At 49.8% G+C, this 15,097-nt stretch overlaps 1 protein-coding gene, 1 long non-coding RNA gene and 7 other non-coding genes across 15 annotated transcripts; 5 read left to right on the top strand and 4 right to left on the bottom strand.

Moving 5' to 3' along the window:
• Positions 1-34: 34 nt before the first annotated feature.
• Positions 35-107, top strand: Trnak-uuu4 (transfer RNA lysine (anticodon UUU) 4). Its single transcript has one exon. It is a non-coding gene; the product is annotated as a tRNA-Lys (tRNA).
• Positions 108-592: 485 nt separating this feature from the next.
• Positions 593-664, top strand: Trnaq-cug6 (transfer RNA glutamine (anticodon CUG) 6). Its single transcript has one exon. It is a non-coding gene; the product is annotated as a tRNA-Gln (tRNA).
• Positions 665-952: 288 nt separating this feature from the next.
• Trnal-uag2 (transfer RNA leucine (anticodon UAG) 2) lies at positions 953-1,034 on the bottom strand. Its single transcript has one exon. It is a non-coding gene; the product is annotated as a tRNA-Leu (tRNA).
• Positions 1,035-1,218: 184 nt separating this feature from the next.
• On the bottom strand, positions 1,219-6,024 carry Hes7 (hes family bHLH transcription factor 7). Of its 3 annotated transcripts, NM_001401553.2 has the most exons (5): positions 5,889-6,024; positions 5,479-5,545; positions 3,526-3,621; positions 2,889-2,976; positions 1,219-2,576 (listed from the first exon to the last, which is right to left on the bottom strand). In NM_001401553.2, exons 3-5 carry the CDS (start codon positions 3,619-3,621, stop codon positions 2,125-2,127), a joined length of 636 nt encoding a protein of 211 aa, NP_001388482.1. In that variant the 5' UTR covers positions 5,479-5,545; positions 5,889-6,024; the 3' UTR covers positions 1,219-2,124. The 3 variants fall into 3 exon arrangements, with proteins under 3 accessions (NP_001388482.1, NP_001099262.1, XP_038941367.1); NM_001105792.2 differs by lacking the exons at positions 5,479-5,545; positions 5,889-6,024 and adding an exon at positions 4,533-4,597; XM_039085439.2 differs by having other exon boundaries at positions 1,602-2,976; positions 5,889-6,019.
• Trnar-ucu4 (transfer RNA arginine (anticodon UCU) 4) lies at positions 1,550-1,636 on the top strand. The gene is given in 2 exon segments: positions 1,550-1,586; positions 1,601-1,636. It is a non-coding gene; the product is annotated as a tRNA-Arg (tRNA).
• Positions 2,447-6,282, top strand: LOC103693354 (uncharacterized). Of its 5 annotated transcripts, none has more exons than XR_005490654.2 (3): positions 2,447-2,579; positions 3,550-4,641; positions 5,012-6,282. It is a non-coding gene; the product is annotated as an uncharacterized LOC103693354 (long non-coding RNA). The 5 variants fall into 5 exon arrangements; XR_005490652.2 differs by having other exon boundaries at positions 2,450-2,579; positions 3,547-4,641; XR_005490653.2 differs by lacking the exon at positions 2,447-2,579 and adding an exon at positions 2,836-2,973 and having other exon boundaries at positions 3,547-4,641.
• Positions 6,123-6,193, top strand: Trnag-gcc2 (transfer RNA glycine (anticodon GCC) 2). Its single transcript has one exon. It is a non-coding gene; the product is annotated as a tRNA-Gly (tRNA).
• A 7,841-nt stretch (positions 6,283-14,123) lies between the features above and the next one.
• Trnas-cga2 (transfer RNA serine (anticodon CGA) 2) lies at positions 14,124-14,205 on the bottom strand. The gene has a single exon. It is a non-coding gene; the product is annotated as a tRNA-Ser (tRNA).
• A 418-nt stretch (positions 14,206-14,623) lies between these two features.
• Trnat-agu4 (transfer RNA threonine (anticodon AGU) 4) lies at positions 14,624-14,697 on the bottom strand. Its single transcript has one exon. It is a non-coding gene; the product is annotated as a tRNA-Thr (tRNA).
• Between the last annotated feature and the right edge of the window lie 400 nt (positions 14,698-15,097).

The raw sequence follows: 15,097 nt of genomic DNA, 5'->3' as shown, positions 1-15,097 counted from the left end.
TTCTTATAGGCAAAAGTGGAAGCCTCCTACAGGAGCCCGGATAGCTCAGTCGGTAGAGCATCAGACTTTTAATCTGAGGGTCCAGGGTTCAAGTCCCTGTTCGGGCGCTTAGCTTTTGTGTCTACAAGTCTACGAGCACTTGTTACTCTGTATTGTTTGACAAGAGCAATATAATAACAAAATAATTACATTCTTTTAAAAGGAAATGTAAATTGAACTTAAGTTTCAAACAATAAAAAGAGGAAACAGCAATGTGTTAAAGGAGTAGCTGGATAAACGAGGACTATACCAAGGAGAGTAAATATAAGATGGAGAAGTTTAACATACTTCATTTAATACAATATTTGAAAATCCTATTTTAACTCTAAGTTGGTGTTTAAATATCAGCATTTTAACGAATTTTAAATTTTTTCTTTCATAATTTTCAAGTTTAGAAGAAAGTATTCATATTTCAGGTAGTCAATAATCACATTTACTAGTTGGATTCATGTATTTGTTTTGGTTTATTTCGATGAATGATACAGTTGAAGTGATATGCAAAAATGAGGTTTGGAATAATGTATATAATTTCCGAAAGGGTCAGAGAAGAGGGGGTTCCATGGTGTAATGGTTAGCACTCTGGACTCTGAATCCAGCGATCCGAGTTCAAATCTCGGTGGAACCTTAAGTTTTGCTACTTAGTACTCAGCATGATAATATTTGTTTGCAGTTGTCTTGCTGAATGGTAAGTCTGTTACGGATCTTCTAGTAGAACTTAAAGAAAATCACTTAAATACACCACGGTCTTAGTATATAAGGATATTTTGTTTCAACAGTGTTTGTTAAGTCTTGTCTATTAATATGGTAGCAATTTTGGAGTCTGTAGGGAAGACGAAGTTGATGGTGAAACTCTGGCTAAACAGTGGTTCGTTCTAATAAAACGTAAAGAGGCTTCAGGAGAAAAACTCTGGCGTGGCAGCGGTGGGATTCGAACCCACGCCTCCGAAGAGACTGGAGCCTAAATCCAGCGCCTTAGACCGCTCGGCCACGCTACCCGCATGGAGACTCAGATTTCCCGTTGTCTTCCTAAGAGAGTAGTAGGAAGTCCATTCAAAGATCACACCATGAACGGCTCCAATTTTCTTTAGTTGCCGCATATTTCAAGCCCGGAATGAAGACTCACCGAGACCGTACGACATAGTAAAGAGGAGAGACAAATGGACCAAAAGACACAGAAAATTACAACAAAACGAGTTTATTTAGTGGGGTCAAACCTGGGAACCGAGCAAGTCTTAGCTGGGTAGCTTGCGCAAGGAGCAGCCCGAGCTTGCCGCTGCTGGGGAGCTCAAATTTCATCACTCTCCCTCTCTGTTTGCTAGCACCCGCATCGCCCTGACTGTCATCTAGCTCAGAGCTTTTCGAGTACTACGTTTCATTCGGGTGACCTCTGAGACCGTCACCTCTCGCTCCTGTGACGCTCCGCCCACTTTCCTTGCGCACACGTTCCCACGCTACCCTTTTTTTTCTATGCTAGTGTCCGTAAGCCGGAAGGAGGCGCCGCCCGCCAGGTGGCTCTGTGGCGCAATGGATAGCGCATTGGACTTCTAGTGACGAAAAAGCGATTCAAAGGTTGTGGGTTCGAATCCCACCAGAGTCGATTTTATTTTTTTGTGTTTTAAAATCTTTTCTTGGCTTTTATTTAAAGACCCACAGGTAAAGTTCAGTTCCAACCTCAGTCTGTCGCTCCGCTCTTTACTTACCTGTCTCCCCCAGGGCTTGGGCCGTGGAGAGCAGGCCTAAAGGTGGGAGAAGGGTATGGGCAAGTAGGCGTGGCGCCAATATAAAGGCAGGCCCCTGGCTAGGGGACACACCGGGATTCAATAACGATTTTATTCCATGCACTAGGGACTGGGGAAGGGACTGAGACTGGACTAGGGTAGAGAGGGTACAATTCTACACACAGGGTAGTGGGACAGGGAGAGGGGACGGGAAAATATATATTTATATAGATACTCTAATATAGACCACATCTCACCCGCGCGCTGAGTCCGCGCGCCCCGCTGCCCTCCTCGCCCGGATCCCTCTCCTGCCCTCTGGCTGGAGTCTCTACACCACCCCCAATCCCCGCCCCAGCCCCCCCAGAGCTCAGGGCCAAGGTCTCCAAAACGCGGGCGGTGGGAGTGGCGGGGCCTTGGGCGCCCCGTCTTGTCTGTAAGGCGGTGGCGGTGGTGGCAGCAGTCCGGTGAGAGGGGCCGGCGCGCCCGAATCCCCGGCGCGAGGGGAGCAGTGGGATGGGGACCAAGCGAGGCGGGGACTGGGAGGGCCCTGGTGCACTGGGGGGCGCTGGTGCAGCGCGGGGCCAAGGATCGGTGAAGCGGGGTCCAGCGGTGGGCGCGGCGCTGGGAGCCCTGGATCTGCGGCCTCCGGCCGCGGTGGTTTGGGCCGCCGGTAACCGTTTAGCGCGGAGAAAAGCTGGGAGCGGGCGGCCGGGCTGGCGTCGTGCGCAAAGGCCGCCAAGCGAAGCAGGCACTCGCGGAAGCCGGACAAGTAGCAGCTGGCGAGCGCCTCGGCGTCCTGGCCTGGGGACCGGGGAACCCCTGGTGCGGCCGGCGGGAGGACAGGCGGGCGGGGCAGGGGCCCAACGGGGTTGAGGGAAGGGGCGGGGCGCAGAGATACCGAGGTCAGACGGGCGCACAGACAGAGACAGGAGGCCGGATGGACGTGGAGAGGAGGGCAGCGAGGGAGACACAGAGACAGACACGCGCGGGTGTTATTAACCTCGTCTGGGAGCACGGCCGGCCGCTCCCCCACGCCCCGGTCCACCTCAGAGCCCGCCCCTTCCCCGGCCCGAGCATTCCGGGCTCCCCACCCCCCAGCCTCCCTCCGCTGCCCCACCCCCCGCGCTGTACCGGGGGGCTCCACCCGGCTTCGCTCCCTCAAGTAGCCCACGGCGAACTCCAGTATCTCTGCTTTCTCCAGCTTCGGGTTCCGGAGGTTCTGCAGACGGGGGGAGGGGCGCAGAGACAGAAAGGGGTGGGGAGAGAGGGGGAAAGTGGCTAGGGGAAGAAGGGAGGGGCGGATACGGGAGCTGCGGGTGCCCCCAGGACTCGCGACCGAATGTGGAGATGACCGAGAGAGGTCCCTGTCCCACCCTGAGACGAGACTGTCCAACCTGAGGGAGTGGAACCAGTTCCCAGCGTGTGAGGTGTAGGAAACAGCAACCCGGATGGTGAAAACCACCGTAGAACTGAAGCTCATGGATCAGGGGTGGGAGGTAGATGAGGACATTTAGAAACCCCAAGTGGGGAACGGACGCACGCTGGGAGCTCAGTTTACGGAGCCAGACAGGAAACTTACAGACCAGCAAGGTGGAGAAGATCAAATTCTGAGAGCGAGAGGTGGGGGGTCTGGGATGGGATTTCAAGGAGCAGGCTTGGGTCAGGATGCCCTGGGACCAGATTCACCACTGCAGCTATGTCCCCCCACCCCAGTGGAAAGCTCTGGGACACAGGGACAAAGTGCTTAAGAGCCAGCGGTGGAACTGACCTGGTCCCTGGTCCTCTCCAGCAGCAGCAGCCTCAGCTCTTCTAGGCTGCGGTTGATGCGGTCCCGGCGCCGTTTCTCCACCAACGGCTTCAGCATCTGTGACCAGCGGGAAAGGAAGAGCGGGCCGACCGGACCGAGACTCAGCGCCGCCAGGCGAGCGTCCGACCCTGCCGCTGGGAAAGCACCCCCATGCGCCCCTTCTCCCAAATCCCATTCGTTCACTCTCACTCCCTCCTACTTCCCAGTACCCTTGAGTCGGTTTCAGTGGCTCGCCCACTTCTCCCTGCCCCTGCCCCTGCCCCTTCTGTATTCAGCTTTCTCCTCACTTCGCCCTTCTAGGACACTCCTCTTTTCTCTATATATCTCTGTCTGGTGTGGGCTCCCTCTTTGTGTATCAGTGAAGAACTTTAGGGACACTCTTTGCCCCCGAGCTACTGTGCTGCGCGATACAGACCTAAAGTGAAAAGTAGACACGTAGTGCGACCCCACCTCCCCTTCTCGCTCAAACCCTTCTAGACAGTCGCCTAGAAGTCGCCACTCGTTTTCCTAATACCTCCCTCACGCGGCCTCGCACCTCTGGAACCAGAGACTCAAAAGTCTTCTCTTTGAGTCAGATGTGGGTTCCCAGGCGCTTAGAGACAGTGGCCATAGCCTTTCCTCTTTTTTGTTCCAGCTCTGTCCTCTAGTTTATCTTATGTTGTCATAGTATAGCTTCGTTATTTTTGTAGGGACGCACTCCATGGCCTCGAACTTGCGATAATCCACCTGCCTCAGCTTCCCGAGCCCTAGAATAGGCCACGATGCCCAAATTCTGGCACTTTCCAGGCCACAAGCCGCAGCCCACAATAATGCAAACTCCTAGACCTCGGCCCGCCCAAGTTCGGCTCTGACCCTGTCCTCTTTATACTTTACAGGTTCTTTGGGTCGCACGAGCACCTCGGTCCTTAGAACCTTTGAGTCCTCTGGCCAGAACAGGGGCCCTATCTTCCTCCCTTCCCACCTCTCACCTTGGGACCGTCCCTATTCTCAGCTCGCTCCCGGGTGACCATTGCTCCTCCAGACCCTTCGGTGGACCCAGCGCGTGCTGCCTAGATCCTTATATCCCGCCGCTGCAGGGTAGGAGGGCTAGGGCCCGGCCCCGCCCCCTTCAGCTCCTGGATGCCCAGGACAAGGACCCCCGGCACGAGGCTCCCGGAAAGGCAGGGGGGAGGGGAAGGGGAGGAATTAGCCCCAAGTGTGGGAAGTGAGGGGAGGAAGGGACCACAGGCTGCTTTAAGGACCATAAAGCTGTATAAGGCGGGACCCAACTGGAGGGAGGAGAATATCAGGGGAAGGGAGTCTAAGTGAACTGGGCCGAACTCACTTAGGCATAAAATTTGGGAATCTCCTAGACTAGTAGATTTCTTGGAGGTTCACTATAACCCCACCAACACTGAAGTGTTAGCACGCTTCAGCCTCCAGGCTGAATATCATAATCTTCTCCCAGCCCCTAAAGGTGCAGAGCAGATCTGCCGGATTCTACTGGCTGGCTGTGGGAAAAGACGCCGTTGTACCTGTCCCTTCTGCTCAATCCCCACAATAACTCCAGTACTTAGCCCTGCAGACTAATAAGAATCTGCCGCCAAACGGATTCTAAAGATACTGTAGAAGAGAGTGACTTGAGTCCCCTGGAACAGATTTTCTTAAGGATGGATGGACTAAGGGAGGATAAAGGATACTTGTAGAAAAAAAAGTCTTTAAAGTATAAGTAAAAGTGAAAAAATCTTTCCATTTACAAGACTTTGGTTTAAAACTAAATTCAGGATAGCTGGCATAGCTGGCAGGAAAACCTCATACGGGTGCACCAGAGTTACTTGCTTCTGGAGGCCTCTAGTGAGTGTAGGGGAGCAGAGAGACGTGAGATTTGCTAAAGGGACAAGAAAGGGTTGGTTGCAAAAGGGGATCCGCACCCACCTCAAACCAAAAGCATGACCCTCTGCAGAAGGATATGTCAACACCTGGAGACTTCAGGACGAAGTGCCTGAGAAGGTAAAACCGAAATTTAACGTGACATGAAGACAGGGGGGAAAGACGTAATAAAGACGGGGCTACAAACCGAGCCAGAAGGTAGCTGTGGCGTCAGAGAGTAGAGCCTCCTCCCAGAGGCCCTCCACATCCTGAGAGGTTTTTCTACCAGAGGCTGACTTGCCAAAGGCAGAGCAGGAGGGGCCCGGTACTTGAGAAAGGGGCTCCCATTTGGGTTAGGGCCCTCAGTACATCCCACCTTCCTCTGCTTCAGCCAAATGGGAGCACAGATGTGTGGCCCCAGTAGGCCCCACCGCCCCCCTCCTTGGGAACCAGGATTGGGGTTGAGTTTTTCTCACCTGCACGTGAGGCTCGGGGCCTGAGGCAGTTTGCACCCGGGTGTGGGGCCGCCCCTGGCCATATGGAATGACTTTATGGCCCGGTGGCCGGATCCGACGAAGAGAAAGAATGGCCTGGCGCTCCACCCACCTCAATCATTCTGTACAACCTTTTCCCACACCTAAAAGTAAGCGCAAGATCGACTCTGCCTCTGACCGGTTCACATAGGCTTGTTACGAAGCGGTAACTCATCTGCATTGGTGGTTCAGTGGTAGAATTCTCGCCTGCCACGCGGGAGGCCCGGGTTCGATTCCCGGCCAATGCATATGCTGCCTTTTATTCCTCCCCAACTAGGGGAAAATAAAATTGACGGCACATCAAGCAAGTTTTCTTTTTTAAAGATTTCAACCAAAACTAAAATGTAGTGTTTTGATTCTGTGGCCGGCTTGGACGTTCCAGAAGTCAGTGACTCCTCAGGTCCTCACAACCTACCCTTAACCCTGGGGGCCTCGACACACATCATTGTCCGCACCTCCAGAGGCGCCACCTTGAGAAAGGACAGGGAACTGGTATCCCTGTCCAGGGGTCCTCTCCTTCCTCATCAGGGGAAGACCAGGACTTCCTGGTCTTTCTTTCCCTGTTCCTTTCTCCCTTTCATTCTCTGTTCGCTGAAGCACCTTTTCCCCAGGTCCAATCGTGGCATTTCAGTTTTCCGCTTTTTTCAGGTCCCTGAGCACTTCTCAGAAACTCCATCTCTCTGATAGTTTCTTCAGATCTCTCGGCGACTTCTGTTGGGGTCTCTCCGGGTCTAGGGAGTTCTTTCCGGCTTCTGAGTCTCACGTTCCTCTGCTGCTCCCTCTCTGGGCCTCTCCCCGTTATTTCGTCCTCTTTCCTGGTCCCTGTCGCCTCCGGCGACCCTGCGCTCCCACGCTCGCACCCCCAGTTCCCTGCAGCTCCCTGGCCCGCCCCTTGCCGGCAGCTTTGATCCCGCACGCGCCGCGCCCGGGAAGGGCGGGACCCGGCACGGCCACCTGCCGGGACCACTTGTGAGCGACCCGGGGGCCCTGACGCCCTGCGCGGGCTTTCCGCTCCCCTCCTGAGCTCTCCGCCACCCTCTGCGCCCCTCCTTCTGGCCTTCTCAGGCTCGCACAGTCTGAATTCCGGTTTAAGCCTTCCTCTCTTCTCTGGGCTGTGTCCTCTAAGTTTCAGCACGGTCTCGGAATGTGTCAGTGACAACTCTCCCCTTCTCGGCTCCAAGCAGGGGCCGTGGCCCTAAGAGAAAAGTAAACAGTCTTGGCATCTCTGTGAGCCCAACTGGTACATTTACCCATTCAGCCTAAATCTGTGTGTGCCTGCCATGTGACCTCTCTTGTTAGGCTTTCGGGTTGGTTACACTGGCTCAGAGGCTCTCCTGCAACGTACATTATTGGCAGGGATGGTGGTGTGGGGGACAGGAAACATCCAAGAAGGCAGAAAATTGAATAGGATAATTTCACATGGTTGTAAGGATAATTGCAAAGATGTGACAGTGAAGTACTAGTTTGGTTGAAGTAGTCAGAAGCAACCTCACGGTGGTGACAGTATCTCAGCATGGTCAACCGTGAGTCCAAGCAAAATGAACAAGTCCTGTGCTCACAGGATTTTGGAAGCTTGGGGATTAATCTAAGTGTAGTGAAGAGTTCAAGGCCAGCCGTGGCAACAAAGTCTACTTTCCAGTTAGCATCCTGGTTTGAGCCATTTGTTCTCTAAGAAAGTGCAGCAATTAGAGAGCCCCACTTTCCCACATCATGCTCTCCATCTCCCAAGCTCTCGACGGGAAAGGGGTCTCCCCTGCTACTGAAGCTGATTCCACACACCCCCATCTGACATCAACTCACCCATCTCCAGCCCCGCCCCAGATCCAGGTTATTCCCACGGGCATCAGAAGTGCTACAGGCCATTTGATGAGAACTATGCGAAATGCTCGTTTTGAAGAAGCTAGATAAACAAACCTACTGATTTAAGAAAATAGGCTTTCCCAGCAGGCTGAAAGCCTTGGGGGGTGGAGAGGGCACAAGAATTTCAAGTGCAAGGCTGATTCACCATGAAGCTAATGCAGTTGAAGGACCCGGAAAATAGTCTGGGGAAAGTTCCAACAAGGTGTTCGTAGGGCCTATAGAATTCTGTAAATTGCTCATATACACCGAGAAAAAGAAATATACAAAGTAGGTAGGCAGTCTGTAGAGACCATTGTAGAGGTCTGCCGGGAGTTAGTTGCTTTTCTGGCATTTGTCAGCGTTAGACTTATTGGATATCAGTTATCATTACGATCACCATGTACCTATTTTTGAGACAGGGTCTTGCTTTTCTTGTTGTTTTATGTCCCTGACGGCTTGTCAGAATCTTATCTCCCAGTATTGAGGATTGAACCCAGAGTTTCCCCCCTCTATTTGTCAGCTTCTATTTTTAATATTACTTTTTCGAGGCAGTTTCTCTGTGTAGCCCTGGTTGTCTTGGAACTTGCTCTGTAGACCAGGCTGGCCTCAAACTCAGAGTCTGCCTGCCTCTGCCTTCCGGAGTGCTGGGACTAAAAGCGTGCACCACCACTGCCCAGTGTCAATTTTTCAAAGATGTAAACCATTACACTCTTTGCTTTGTTCTAAATATTACTTCTTATTGCCTAGTCTTGTATTTTTTCTTTTGTTCTAAATATATCTTTGTTCTAAATATTACTTATGCCTAGTTTTATATTTATGCACACTGGGCAGTGGCAGCGCATGCCTTTAATCCCATCACTTGGGAGGCAGAAGCAGGAGCATCTCTATGAGTTCCAGAACAGTCAGGGTGACAGAGAAACCCCGCCTTGAAAAACCAAAAATAAAAACAAAAGCTATGTACTTTTCAGGCCCTCAAATCCTAAGGTTACCCTCCAGTGAGACTAGTTGAGAGCTGGGTAATTTGACTCCAGTTCTTTGCTCTGGTGCAGATGTGATCTGTGAAGAGGTCACTGTGGTACCTTTGTTTGAGGGTGTGAGTAGGTCTCTATGAAGGTCACAGCCTCTTTCCAGAGAGGACATGTTCTGGTTGTGTACAGGCATCTATGTCTCCCTACACTCTCTCTGTGGTGGCTTCACTGAAGTGCACGGGAGGGCTGCACATGGCCACATCTGGCGATGCAGACTGTGAAGAAAGATTAGGAACAGCTGGTGGTGCGCTTAACTTCCCCCTCCCACTGGGACATCTCCTCAGGTCTGCCTTTCAAGCTTCTCATCCTTCCCCTTTAGTTCTTCAAAGGGAAAGTGGTCTCCTTAGGATGCCCTAGGTCCTGAATCAGAGATGTTTCTAGAAGGCTGCTTCCCTGGCCTTGGAAAGTAGGAAAGCCCACTCAGCCAAAGCAGCAAAATGAAGGAGAGTTCTAGGCCCCGAAAGCAACTGCAGCCTGGTTTGGTTTAAAACTAAACTGGGGGCTGGGGATTTAGCTCAGTGGTAGAGCCCTTACCTAGGAAGCGCAAGGCCCTGGGTTCGGTCCCCAGCTCCGGAAAAAAAAAAAAAGAACCAAAAAAAAAAAAAAAAAACTAAATTGGGGGATCTCAGGCCCTGATACAATAGAAAAAGAGCACTTGTTTCTTTTCTTTTTTATTCCTTTCTCTTCCCCCTCCTTTTTGATGTTGTTGTTGTTGTTTGTTTGTTTGTTTGTTTGTTTTGAGGAAGGGTCTCAACAGGAAAGCACTTACAAACTTTAAAGGCCACAGCTACAAAAGTTGAACCCTGCCTCCCAGATCTTTAGGCCTTGGTACATGTTTTATCCTACCTGCTCTGTTCTAGGCCCCACAGAGACAGTTCTGACCAAAACAGGTAGTGAGCTCTGCCCTTACCAGCTTCTGCTTTTGTGGAGAAACAGTCCATGTGTGTTACACTGTTATTCGGCCATCAGGGGATATGATGGAGAAAAGGCAGAGACAGGGAGCAAAGGGGAAAACTGTAATTCTGCAAAGCCTCTTCCTAGAAGAATGGGGTGCCAGGATATGTTGGTGCGTGCAGTCCTAGCACTTGAGAGGCAGAAGCAGGAAAATCAGGAATACAAGGTCTTCCCAACTACATAAGAAGTTTGAGGCCAGCCTGGGCTACATGAGACCATGCCCCAGAGAGAGAGACAGAGAGAGACAGAGAGAGAGAAAGACAGAGACAGAGACAGAGACAGAGACAGAGAGACAGACAGAGAGACAGACAGACAGAGAGAGACAGAGAGAGACAGAGAGTAAAATGGTTTTTGTTCTGTACTCTCAGCTGTTTAAGTTGACTAGAAACATTCAACTCCTATTTTACCCAATGGACTAATGAACTAGACACTCTGTTACAACCATTTATTTAGAGTTGGTTGTGATGGCACACACCTTAATCTCAGCACTTAGGAGGAAAATCAGGCAGAGTTCTATGATTTGGGGCCCAGCCCAAATCAAAGGGATAACCAGAGCTATAAGAGAAAGACTCTAAGTCAGCCCAATGTGGTGGCACACATCTTTAACCCCAGCACTCACTCAAGAAGCAAAAGCAAGTGGATTTCTATGAATTCAAGGCTGGTCTACATAATAAGTTTCCAGGACAGCAATACCCTGTCTCAAAAAGGACAATCAAAAACATTAATAATTAACTTTATTCATTTATTTATTTGAGTCAAGGTCTCATATGGACTCTAATGACTTTGAACTTGTGACCTTCTTGCCTCCACCTCCCAAGTAACTGGGTTTAAAAACATGCACCTTTACCCAGTTTCATAAGGTGATGGGGATTGAAGCCCTTTGCATGAGTTAGGCAAGCACCCAAATTCGCCACATCCCAAGCCCTGAAATCACGTTAAGCTCAGTTATCCTAGATTCAGCCAGTGGTAGCCCAGTTGGGTATGCTCACAGCTCATGGCCATCTGTTTGTCACTTATTGGTTGGTTATTCCTTGAGTGCTTTCTTCCTTTCTGGCCCAACAACAATAACAACAACAACAAAAATTATCTGATAACTCTTCAGCCTCCACTCTGAATCATCCTTTTTACTCAAAAAGCCTTGGCTCATGTTAGCAGAGAATGGCATTTATTGGCTGATGGCTAGGTTGTTTTGTTTTGTTTTATGTGCTGGTGCCTACCAGTGTGTGTTTGCTTCTAGGTTCACTCAAGGGAGATGGTGTTTAGTAAGTGAGGAGTGAGTCAGGAAGGAACTGAAGAGGCTGCATTGTCAGAGGTTAGACATTCCTGAAGCTGAAGTTAGGTCGTTCCTACTACATCAGGAACTGAGGCAACAGAGCCTTGGGCCACGCAGATGCTTTGGTGAAGGATCTGCATCCTCAAAAGCTTGATGTCATTAGAATATCGTGTGTGTCATTGGTTTTGACACACACACCTTTTTGTGAGGTTCATGGAAGAATTGGTTCGTTATTATTTGAGAGAGGAGAAAGGGGAAAGGGGTCACTTTCCTCTATGACTATACCACGAACCTCATGAATATGCATATAATATGCACCTTGCCTCATAAATATTCATATATTTCCCTTTACAGGCCACCACACAGAACCCATGGGTTGCCTTATGCCACCACCACCCCACCCCACCCCGTCTCCGTCTTCCCCTCCCCCTTCTCTCTAGTATTACTTTGCTTTGCTAAATAAACTTTGCTGAAGATGTCTATATCTATTGACCATGTCTTCCCACCAAGGAGAACAGAGCTGAGAGTCCTCATAACAGAAAGAGCTAGAAAATTGTGTATGTGAGAATTCATTTCTATTTGTACATACAGTACCAAAACACGAGTTTCTATTGACACGATCCTCTGGACTCTGGAGGATGAAATTAGATTCGTGCTTTTTTTTTTTTTTTTTCTTTTTTCCGGATCTAGAGATTGGACCCCCGGGCTTTTTCACGGGAGGCAAGTGCTACTCTACTGGCTGCAGCCTGAGCCCTTGGTGCTGTGTTTTCAGATAGCTGATTAGAATTGTGCTGTGTTTGAAACCTTGCTTCCGCCTCCTCAGAGTGGAAGAGTAGGGATGTGAGTCAGCCTCCACTCCTTCCTCCTTGATTTATATATTAGAAGTATCACTGTCTGCCGGCGAGGAAAGGAAAGGGAAGGGAAGGGAAGGGAAGGGAAGGGAAGGGAAGGGAAGCTCATGCCTGTGATCCTAACACTTTGGAGGCTAAGGTAGAAGGATCATCGTGCATTCAAGGCCAATCGGGATTACATAGTGAGGATAGTGAATTTGAGGGCATCCTGAGCTACCTTGTTTCAACCCTCCTTTCTCCTCTCCCACAAAACAGTAGACTGGAAGAGAGCTGTAGTCACAAGAGTGGCAGTTGGTGAAGAGGGTCATTAATTGAAGAGTGAGTGCCTCTCCCTCTCCAGCACGAAGTCCTGAGTTAATCCCTGGCATCCCAAGGAACCTGGAGATAATTTTGGAGACCCTGCCATGATCCAGGTGACAGGGGAGAGACAAGCCTAGATTAGGATGTAATAGTAGAGTTGGTGACACTGTCACATTTCTAAAATGCTAAACCTTGCTTATTGGAAAGAGAAATTGCTGACTGGTGAATACGGAATGTTAGAAAAAGCTCGCAATCACTAGTACGGAGCCCAGTGGAGACAGAAAGTGGTCAGTAGTACATAAGCATTCAGGGAGTTCCAGAGCTGGAGAGAAAACATGAGGCAACTTGAGGGATCATCTGGCTTTTAAAGGCACCAGACTAGTGATGTCGCAACAGAACACACAGGTAAAGAAGAAAGACCAGGAAGAGTGAACTTTGTGACTCTTCTAACATCGGAGACCCAGGTGACTGCGATCGAGCTGCTAACAAGGCAGGAGGGGACTATCAGAAGAGTGTTGTAGTCTGGAAGGCAAGTAACCACTGTTTGTTTCCAAGGGCGAACATCTGACTACTGTTCATTTAACAATGGGCTGGTTATTTGCTAACCTTAACAAAGGAACTGTGGTGGTGGAGCAAGGTATATATGTCCGTGGCTGCAGGGGGTTGGAAGGGTTAGAGGAAGGCAGGGACAGTGATGTCTTCCCGAGGTACAGAACAAGAATCGGAATGCTGACTGAAGAGGAGGGGCATCTTCCTCTGTTTGCTGGCCTTTTCTCCAGTTGGCTTACAACAACGCTATATTCTGAGTAATTGGGAAAGAACAGAGGCCTATTTAACTCATCGCTCTGGAAGCTGGGAAGCCTGAGATCATGGTGCCAGCATATCTGGTGAGAGCTTTCTTGTTGCATCAGAATTTTGTAGAGGGAAGCATGGTGGGACAGAATAAGCAAGCTTACAGGAGTTTCTTCTTATAGAGATGTCGCGATGAGGGATCTACTCATGTGACATCCTCCAGTTCAAATAATGTCCCAAAGGCCCTCCCTCCCATCAGTTTACACATCTGGGGATTAAGTTGCCTACACATGAGAGTTCCAAGGACACAGGACATGTTTTTACTGTTCTGAATGAAATTACCAGTTCCGGAAGCCGATGGGAGCAGTATAGTAGGAAGGAAAACTTGGACGATATGGGAGCAGAGCAACGTGGGCCAGAGAGGTGTAAAGTCTAGAACTGGAGAGTGGCCATAGTTCCTGGTAAGTGCAGTAAACCGAGAAAGGAAGAGTGGTGGTGTGGTGGTGTCTGTGGGAAACCATTTTCCCAGTGAGGCCGAAAGTACAGCCGCAGCCCCACAGGAAGAGCTGTAGGCAACTGAGGAAAGCTGGGAGGGAGAGAGGTCACCCACCGTACCAGGAAAGATTATACTGACTGTCCAGTGCCAAACACTTAAGCCCTGAAAACATACATACAGGTAGCATTATACAGACTGAACGGGTTATATTTGGGAATATATATGTATATACATATACTTATATGCATGCAGTAACAGAAAAATAAGGCCATGAATTTGAAGGAGAGCTGGGCAGAGTGTTTGGGAAGTTTTGAAAGGAGGAAGTGGAAGTGAGAAACGTAATCAAATCACAATCTCAAAAATAAAAAACAGTAGAGGGCAAAGTAAATGGGTGATTTGTGGTTTCAGGTGATATAGTCGGAAAGTAGCAAAAGGGGATGAGCAGATTCCCGAGTGGAGCCGGTAATCTTCGTGAACTGACGGAGTTAGAAATTGAAACGTCTTTTATAAGTTCACAGTAGTCGAACCGAGGCGCTACCGACAGTCCCGGGTGACTGAATCCTAGTGGGAGTTTCTCCAAAGGACTGGAAAATGAAACAACTTTCGGCTAATCAGGACAGCAATATCTAATAGCAAAACTACTAGCGCTGTGAGCAGGATTCGAACCTGCGCGGGGAAACCCCATTGGATTTCGAGTCCAACGCCTTAACCACTCGGCCATCACAGCCGCGTGCGGCCCTTGGCCTGTAGAGCTATAGCTGGCTAACAAGGCCCTCGACCCCTGCAGATTTTACCGTTTTTTTTTTTTTTTTTTTTTTTTTTTGTCATTTTTCCTTTATAAAGCAGCAATGCGTGTGAGCTACGACTAGAGCGTGCCAGGTCCAGGCCTTGAGCAGCAACGTCTTCCGAGGCTTTCTCACCGAGGCACAGTGAAACCCCAATAAAACTAGTACACTCCATTGACAGTCATTCTTAAGGTTAAGCAGCAGTCTCAGGAGTCAGAGGCTTGGCTCTTAAAAGTGCCTGGGAAAGCTGGCACTAAGAGTATATTTAGGTGAGAGGAAGAAAGGTCTGAGGGTCGCCACGATCTCCTTCAGCATAGATGTTAATAATCCAGCAATAATATACCACTTCTCACACAAATCAGGCACCGCTGGGATTTGAACCCAGGATCTCCTGTTTACTAGACAGGCGCTTTAACCAGCTAAGCCACGGCGCCAACGACGACATATTATCCACTTCAAAGTAGATCAGCTGTTAGAGGCAGGTGGCAAGTGGCAGGCAGCAGGCAGCAAGAAAGGTCGTGTAATTTGACTAACAATCCGAACAGGACTTCCTAGTTTTCAACCCACCCAAGTTCCCCTCTTCTAAGTTTTGAGTTCAAGGACTGGTGTCTTAACTGATCAGCTAATTCTGGTGTTAACATAAAGCTTTAGAAGTCAGCCCACGGAGTTCCCAGCACTTCCACTTGTTTCTGCCGCCGTATCTATCACTGGGGCTTGCCAAGACCTTAGCCACATTGCCCCTTTGCTTCTAAGGTAATGGTAGAGGCCGGGGTTGTGTTAACAAGCTTAGCAAAGTCCTTGCTGCCAGGGATGTGGAGGACAAAGGAACAGAGT

The sequence above is a fragment of the Rattus norvegicus genome, chromosome 10 (genome assembly GCF_036323735.1).
Source record: "Rattus norvegicus strain BN/NHsdMcwi chromosome 10, GRCr8, whole genome shotgun sequence".
In the NCBI taxonomy this organism is placed as follows: Eukaryota; Metazoa; Chordata; class Mammalia; order Rodentia; family Muridae; genus Rattus; species Rattus norvegicus.
Note: the sequence above shows the minus strand (reverse complement) of the source record. Positions and strands in the feature narration are given on the sequence as shown.

Excerpts from the sequence above, each read along its gene's own strand:
- Hes7 (XM_039085439.2), bottom strand. The coding sequence starts at position 5,950 with ATGGCCAGGGGCGGCCCCACACCCGGGTGCAAACTGCCTCAGGCCCCG. Across the intron at positions 5,546-5,888 it reads GCCCCGAGCCTCACGTGCAG|GCACTTCGTCCTGAAGTCTC; the intron begins GTGAGAAAAACT and ends TTACCTTCTCAG. Across the intron at positions 3,622-5,478 it reads GGTCATGCTTTTGGTTTGAG|ATGCTGAAGCCGTTGGTGGA; the intron begins GTGGGTGCGGAT and ends CGCTGGTCACAG.